Here is an 8,847-nt window from a genome sequence, read left to right on the forward strand (position 1 = left end):
AATTAATTAAACTAAAGATATATTTCATAACACCTTTAAAAAAGATTAACTATTTATAATATAAATAAATAAAATTTAAATTATGATTTAAAAAATATATTATTAATGACAATCAAAATTTGTCTATCTACATATATAATAGAACACAAGAGATAGGCATAATACATTGTCATTTAACTTAGCTTCAACTAATATATATCCCTTTAACTTTAGGTGTACACATGTAAACATTTAAATTTGTATAAAGTTGAACAAGTATACACACGTGTTCTACATGACAATCGTGTGAGATACACTCAATTAATTGATTTGTATTATGTCATGTCGAATACATATTATGTCATGCGTAGGATATGTGTGTCTGTTTATTCAATTTTATATAGAGTTAAGTGTATACTTGTACACACCATAAATTAGAGGTTATTAATGTGATCGATAAACTCAGCTTTTCGTAGCAGATCAATCTTTTGTTCCCCCACCTCTTTTAGACTCTCTCTCTCTTTATATATATATATATATATATATAAATTATGGAAAGTGCAAAGATCTAAGCCACTTCTTTTGTGGTGAAGGTTAAACCTCATAACGTCAACAAAGCTAAAATCTCATATGTGTTAACTAAGGCCAAGTTAAAGAGAAGTTAAAGAACACATTAATATATTATACCAAAAGATAAGTGAAATTTAAATAAGCATGCACATAATATATACATACGTACGTACTTAACTACTTATGCATGTAGTATTAAAATAACAATCATAAGAAAATGACATTCAATTTTCCAACAAACTTATAAAAAAGTTATTCTACTTATATTAAAACTTAAATAAAAATCTATAATATATAGGGTAAAAAATAAAATATTATATATACTATAAAAAGATATTACATAAATGGAGAATTAAAAATAACAATAAAAAAGTAGGCTTTGCATAAGATAAAAAGGGGAGAATGATTCATTTCAAAGTTGAGGAGGGTGTTTGATTTTAAAACAAAGTTGGGGGTGTAAATGATTTTCACCCCATTTGAATTTGGTACGCTTATTAGAAAACAATGATTGACATGATTATTTTATCACACTACCCCTATTAATTGATATTTAGTACTTACTCTATTCCAAATTAAGTGAATTTGTGAGGCAATGCACACCCATTAAAATATCATTTAAGGACATAATTTAAACCATATTTTCACTATTGCCCTTTTGTGAAAGCATAAATATAATTTTCTAAGTAGTGCAATTTATCTCCTATAAAATATAAAAGGGTCTTTTCGTTGCATTCACTTACAACAAGAAATAACCACTAGTGTTTGGTTCAATACTTGTATTTTGGTGTATTTTTTTTCCATTCGTTGGTCTTTCATTCCGTCACATACCTAATAACATATTCAATTAACCGCTAATTGCCGATCATCTGTGTACCTTAGTGGTGACTCATTGTCACAACCCAAAGTACCCCCTAGGTATGACATGGCGAATAGAATCTCGAGAGAACCTAAACGATCCACTTGACGTAAGCATGTCATAAAAGAAATACAACAAAAGAGAATATTCAATAGAAGTCTCAACCATATAAGCAATCTAAACATAAGCACTGAATGTTAAATTGTGTCTAACAAACTCTTTCTAACATCGTAAGAGTGATTGGGACGTTACCCATACACTACCTATAAGTCTGAAACTAAAGAGACAACAAAAGCAATAAAGGTGTCTATGGATTTTCCCTCGAACCAGGGGGACTCACCACTCTAAGTGATCAAGCTGAACAATCCTGATCTAAGCATTTTCGAGAGGAAGAGCGTTGGACCCTATATTATAAGACAATATAGGCACAAATATGCATTAGTACATTAATGTACTAAGTATGAGGAAATGCATAAAGACATAGGCATATGCATGATAATATGAGGAACTTTAAATATAATATGCATGATCCTAGTAAAATGTAGTAAGAGCCTTAAAATAATCATGAATCATAAGTAAGGTCAATGCATATTTAAAACACATGGGAAACTTTCATAAAACCTTTGAAGAAACATAGTTCACTTGTGGGATATTTACCATTAACCAACAATAAGACCATGTGAGCTATAACAAGGAATCCAGCATGAACCTCACACCAAAAAAGGAAAATCTACTTGCCAAGATAGAATTCCGTCATATTCATTCGTAATTGCTATTGTGGATCCACTAGATAGGTCATTTAAGACAATCCTACGGGGCACGTAGTTTGGGACAAGTGAATTGCTACTAAAGATTAAACTTCTACTAGAAGTAAGGCCTCAATTTCAAAATCCTCTCGGTGCTAAGTAATCCCAACGGAAAAGACATAATCCTATTCATATCAAATTACTTGGATAGGCACAATTTAGACTACCAGTCCAAGCTCCTCTCAAATCATGATTTCATAAATTTTCATATTAGACACTTACCTTTCTAAGTTTCTAAATCATGATTTCATCCATATGTGAGAAAACATTTCACAAATCATTGATACTTATCTCAAAAGCATCCATAGTTCATACATCATCCTTTTCATAAAACATGCATAAATCCTTAATAGAATTCATGATCATAGTTCATAATTTAATAAGCATTGTTCATAATTCAAGTTCATAAAATAGGCATAGACATGAGTCGATATAAAATCAATTGAAACCCATGTAATTGAATCAAATCATACATAATAGGATTGGATATAAGCAATTGAATCATAATAAATATGACCCATGAAGATTTGCATGAAACCTTAGTGAAATTGAATTGGAGATTGAGATTCTTTTGGAACCCAATGGATGAAAGAAATTCATTGGTGAATTTTCCCATACATTGATAATCAAAGACCTAAGAAAGCAAGGAGAATGAGACCTTGAAGCTTGAAACCCTAGATCTTCACCCTTGAAGCTTTTGAGAGAATTTTGGAGAAGAGGACTTGAGAGATTTAGGAGATTTTGAGTGAATGAGAGAAATTAGGCTTAGTTTGAAGGATAGAAATGATTATATGGGTAGTTATAGGGCAAACAACATAGTTTTGAGGTTAATTGAGTAGGAAATGACCAAAACATCCTTAGTTAAAAACTGTTGGAGAGATTAACGGTTCCAACCGACGATGCGTAGGACTTTCTACGAATCATCCTGGTCAACCATAGAGTCACTTACTGGAACCTAAAATCCTAAGTAATTTCAATGAGATCTTCCTACGGACCGTTGACCATTCTACGATTCGTAGAGTCCAAGTTTAAGTAAAAAATCTCACTAAGTCTGGATCACTTCTACAAGTTCCTTTTATGACCCGTAGACCACTCAACGACTCGTCCTATTAATCTGTTTGTCAAACATGAGAGACTTGAAATTTTTCAAAACTCAACCCAATCCTATGACTGTCTTCCTACGACCGTAGGACTTCATACAGTCCGTAAATGATTTCCATATGACACTGGCTCAATGCCAAAATGCAACATTTTCTTTTCAATTCGACTTTTCAATTTACGAGGTGTTACACTCATATATTAGCAAATTCACACATTTGAAGTCTTGTCGAGAATTTTTTTTTCTGCAAGAAATTTCATTAAAGCAAAGGACAAATATGAAAAAAATAATTAAATATTTATCTTAAAATATAATATAGAGTAGGTATTAAATTTTGAAAAATGATTTAGGAATTAAGAGTATGGGACCTAGGAATTTGTAATGTACAATCATATTTTTTTAAATGTGTAAATTTAGCTAGTGTTTGGCCATAGATCTCTAAATATTTTTGGCAAGTCATTCTTAAGTAAAGTTTTATCATGCGTTTGATCATAAATTTTGGGAGAAATATATACTCTGTAAAGAAATACAATTTATACCCATAAATTCTAAAAATTATTTAAAATACCCATAAATTTGTATCATCGTTTTATAATGAATATGTACCATAAGGAAAAGACAATGCAACGAACAAAATTAATACGAATCTAAAAAAAGAACGAAAATACAAATGGTTTATATAGAAAAAACTATTACTTATTACTATTTGTAATTGGAAGTAAACTCGTAGAATAAGTTTGGATAATAACTATATATAATATGTATATAATCATATAAATTTTATACAATGAATTAGGTTTGAAGTTTAATCCAAAACTATAAATGATGAATATTTTTATAAAATATAAAAATTTGAGATAATTTTTAGTTGTATTTGAAAATTTAGATTGTTTATCAAAAATATTCGTCAAATAATAGCAAATTATATAGCCAAACAATATTTTGAAAATTTGGATTGTTTGGCACTGGTGCTGTTTACAGGCGCTAAATTCTCAGCATTAATTTCTCCGTCTTTTGAGCAACTGATGATTTCTCAACTCAAACACATCTTTTTCACCGCCTCTCTTCGAAAATTTCCCAATTTCCCATCAATTCTCCCTCTTCCACACCTCAAAGCTTTCTCAGCATCACACGTACTCGGAGGAAAAATGGAATCGGAAGCACCTGACCGCACTCTTCTTCTACTCGCCGGAAAATCCAATGAGGAGAACGATGTGGCGAAGGTATTAAAGGATAACAATACTCTTCAACTGCGTAAAAATGGTGAAGAAGTTGAGGTTGTTCTGCGTCCCGAGCTCGAAACGCCATTTGAAGATGACGCGTTTCGAATTGGAGAATACTTTAACTCCCTTTCGACTAAGCGTTTTGGGAGACTCCTCATTTATTCTCCCAAATTGTCGTCAACTCATGATGTTATTTCACAGTAATTGTCCAATCCCTATATTCAATTTTTAATTTGTAATACATGTAGCAAGTTATTTACCTTAATTTAGATTAGCATGCTTAAGTATGTGTATTTACTTTGTTGATATTGTGAAAAAAACTTGTTCATTTTAACTACTTGAATATTGCAGAAATAACTCTGACTTACCAGTTGGGACAGTGTGTGTTGCTGATGTGCAACTGAAAGGGAGAGGTATGCAGATTTATGTTTGTTTTGGATAATTGCATTGTTAACTCTTTAAAAGCCCAAGTCTTGCTCTCTCTTACTAATTGTAATTGGTTTATTGTCTTTGAAATAAAGAAACAATAACTTCTGCAGCTATGTTAAGAAGATTAAATTTTATATGAAGAGGTTAGAGGTGGATTGTGACACCAAATGAGAGGTTGTGTTCCCTCCACCAACTATGGATTAGTAAAAATGTCTTTCGGACCTTTAGAAAAGCATAGATATGCGTTGACATTGTTTGCCTTGCACGTGACTTTTTCCATTAACAATGAAGGGAGGTTAGAGAAGGTCTCGTTCTCCATCATTGCTTTAACAGTAGGGATTTATTTGTTCAATACACAAAAATAATTTTAAAAAATGCATGACTTGTAGACTAGGAATTAAAAACTGCAGTTGTTGTATTTTGTGTATTGAAGACTTTTTGGTCTTATCATATTTGCCCAAATTTATTCATATCTTACTTTGATTTGATTATATATTTATTTACCTTTGAAGGCCGTTCGAGTAATTTGTGGCAATCACCAAAGGGTTGCCTTTTGTTTTCATTTTCAATACAAATGGAGGACGGCAGAGTGGTGCCACATTTGCAGTATGTAGTCTGTCTTGCTATGACAGAGGCCATTAAGGCTATCTGTTTGGAAAAGGTAAGTACTTATACTACAAATGTGTAATGGCTGGCATCCTGAAATTGAAATTAGATTGGTAAATGTTTAATCAATGTATGGGAAAAGTAAGAAGGAGATAAATGTGACTATATGTCCACATTGCTTTAACAATGAATTAAAGTTTTCTCACTTATCTTTGTAAGTTTTATATGCTCTATCTAGATTTTGTCAATTGAAACATTTGTTCTTACTCATTTACTTTATGGTTTTGTCATTGTGTTTGTATACTTGGAAATTGAAGCAGTTATCTGATGAATGGTCTGTGAATAATTGTATACAGTACTTGCAGACATTTCTTGTTTAGTGCTTATTGGTCTGCTAAAGAGAGTGTCCTATTTCCTAAAGAATGTTTTTGTGTTAGGAAGTATTCAGGAAAGAGATTACCGTGACAGGGAAAATTTGGATAATTAACAGGGTCCATTGAATTAGTCAGTGAATTGTAAGATGCACTTATATCAAATTTCAGGTAGATTCAGATGATACAACTGCTTATTAGATGGAGCACTCATTGATTTTTGGTTCTTCTTGAGTTACAAGATTCTCTGTCAATCTTTTCTATTGATTACTTTGTTTTCGTTTAGATTTGCCTAAATAATTAAGAATTTGTATCTTCATGTGTTGGTGGTGTATCGATGAACATATAGTATTTCCTAAACCTTATTGCTATTTGGCAAAATAATACTCCTAATTGCTTTGATTATGCCATAATTACTGTAGGTAGTATGTATTTGAACAATTTCAAATGCTATCTGGATAGATATGGAAGAAAGAGGAGTGATAGGACAGGATTTGTTGAAACTAGATGTGTGCTGCATAGAAGCTTTGTGTAACATGTAGATCATATACTTTATTTAGAATAACTGTTGGTATGTTAAACTTTTTTTTCCTTCTTGTTCTTGGCTGCGTTATGTGTTACAGGGAACGCCACATCTTGATGTTCGAATAAAGTGGCCAAATGATCTATATTTAGGTGGCCTTAAAGTGGGAGGCATCCTAAGCACATCGGTATATAGGTCAAAGAAGTTCTATGTTAGTGCTGGTAAACTGTCTCACTCATTAACTTGCAAAAAGGAAAAAAGGAAATACTGTCACTGATGTTCATTATATTTTCTCTTCCTGATTGAAGTAAGGAACAGACTTTTTCCTTCAATTTATAGAACTTTGCATGCTATTACCAGCTTGACGGGATTTCAGATGTTGCAAACTTAATGAATTTAGTTAGTCAACAAATTTTCTTACTCTTGCAGTCTTGATTAACATAGCTAACTTTCATGCACCCTCTTCAAATCATTCTAAATCGACTGATGAACATCTGTATTTGTTTCTTTCTCCTCTCATTCTATATCGATTTGGAGAAATTACATTGGAGTGCTTTGATAAAAAATACTTCGCAGGAGTTGGATTGAATGTGGGGAACGAGAAGCCTACTACATGCTTGAATGCTGCTTTGAAGAGATTGAATCCTCTCTCACGTGAATTGAAAAGAGAAGATATCATTGCAGCCTTTTTCAATAAATTTGAGAACCTTTATGATGTTTTCTTAAAACAAGGTAAGTTGCCTTTTAACTACTCAACCATCATGGATATACTGGCCGACTTCCAATTGTTGAAATACAAACTCCATGGACTAGTCAATAATATGGATGTTCTGGAATGCTCAGCATGCTAGTTCAAGTTGATCAATATGGTTATTCACAGATCAAAAGAACAACCATTCATTTTCTATCTGTTTCCTGGTTTTGTAGTTTACTTGATAGCCTTTACTCTTGTTTTTAACTCATCAGCATAGGAGAAACATAAAATATTGAAGCCTTGTGTAAGTTCAAAGTACTTCCAATTTAGCTTCATATTTTTGTGTTACTTCATCTTTGGTTTGGGTTTTAGATCTTACCTACTTTAATTCTGCCTTTGTTGAGCCTAAGCTAGAGCTACGTTTGTCTAGGTGGTCCTGAGTTTCTACATACCAAAACATGATGTTGCATGTGGTCAGCTTTTCAGAAATGAAGATAGTATTAAAATAATTTTAGCTCCTGGATAAATCAGTACAACAAGTAATGACCACCAATGATAAACAGAAACGAAGGATGAGAGAGAGAGAAAAGAATCAGTGGGTTAGATTTCCCAGCCAAAGTCTTGGGGCATGACAAAAATAAAGAGAACTTTCGATGCTGCTAAATAGCTACTCACCTAGCTCTCAACTTCTTAAACTCGAAAAGAGAGCCATGTTAAACATTGAAAAAAATTCAATATCTGTGAAATCCTTAAACTCCAACTAGTAGGTCTTTAACTTGTCAGCTAACTCTTTTTTATCAATTCATTTAGAGATTTTAATCATATAATTTAGCAATGGAATTGAGTAATCTTAAAAATATATGAGCAGGGTTAAAGTGACAGAGAGCTATTAATACGGAAGCTAACTGTGTCACAAAACCTGTTCATATGAGCAAGGTTACAATATCAGAGATTTTAATCATTTTTTTTGCTTTAGGTTTTGCTGTTGTTCTTTAATGTCATTTTTCTGTAAGATTTGTTGTCTGCCCCACTACTGACATGAAACTTAGCATTTAACTGGGAGCAAGGTAGAAGGGTAGGTCTATATTTTGAGTATCAAACCTATGGGCCAACTGGTGTTAGCTTGCTAACTCATAGGGAATTTTTCAGTTATAAAATAAATAAAAAAATAAAACAAATATCATATTGTTGTTTGCATACCATGTAATTTGAGTGGTATCCAGTAATTGTTTCTAGAAAGATAATGCTTTCTCCTCCCCTCCCCTTACTTTTTCTTCTTGGTGGATGATGTTAAAAAAATGAAATGAAGTTCGCAAACTTCCAATTAGGGGTGTTCACGGTTTGGTTTGGATCAGTTATTGGTCAAAACCAAAACCAAACCAACTTAATCGGTTTTAAAATTATCAAAACCAAACCAAACCAAATATAATATACATTTATCGGTTTGGTTGTTTTCGGTTTTGGTTTGGTTTGGTTCAGCTATTCGGTTATTAACCATACATAAAAATAAAAGAAACAATTCATTCAAAACGTGAAAAAAGTGACAACAATCCATTCTAAGCGAAAAATAGTTAGAATGGCTTAAATTACTGAACTTTCGATCACTAAATTTACTATCAATAAAGCTTTAAAATTCACTATATTGGCCTAGAAGGAAGAGACAATAACATTTTCAGTCCCACAAAGAATTG

The 8,847-nt window shown here is 32.1% G+C and overlaps 1 protein-coding gene across 1 annotated transcript in view; it reads left to right on the forward strand.

Annotated features, from left to right (window-relative positions):
- The first annotated feature begins 4,279 nt into the window (after positions 1-4,279).
- Positions 4,280-8,847, forward strand: part of LOC102584525 (biotin--protein ligase 2-like) — an 11,473-nt gene continuing 6,905 nt past the window's right edge. The window contains exons 1-5 of the mRNA XM_006351810.2: positions 4,280-4,733; positions 4,885-4,946; positions 5,475-5,623; positions 6,563-6,683; positions 7,039-7,194. Of these exons, the coding sequence (XP_006351872.1) occupies positions 4,336-4,733; positions 4,885-4,946; positions 5,475-5,623; positions 6,563-6,683; positions 7,039-7,194 (886 nt within the window). The 5' untranslated portion in view covers positions 4,280-4,335. The remainder of the gene's footprint in view (positions 4,734-4,884; positions 4,947-5,474; positions 5,624-6,562; positions 6,684-7,038; positions 7,195-8,847) is intronic.

Source organism: Solanum tuberosum, unplaced genomic scaffold (assembly GCF_000226075.1).
Source record: "Solanum tuberosum cultivar DM 1-3 516 R44 unplaced genomic scaffold, SolTub_3.0 scf00134, whole genome shotgun sequence".
Taxonomy (NCBI): domain Eukaryota; kingdom Viridiplantae; phylum Streptophyta; class Magnoliopsida; order Solanales; family Solanaceae; genus Solanum; species Solanum tuberosum.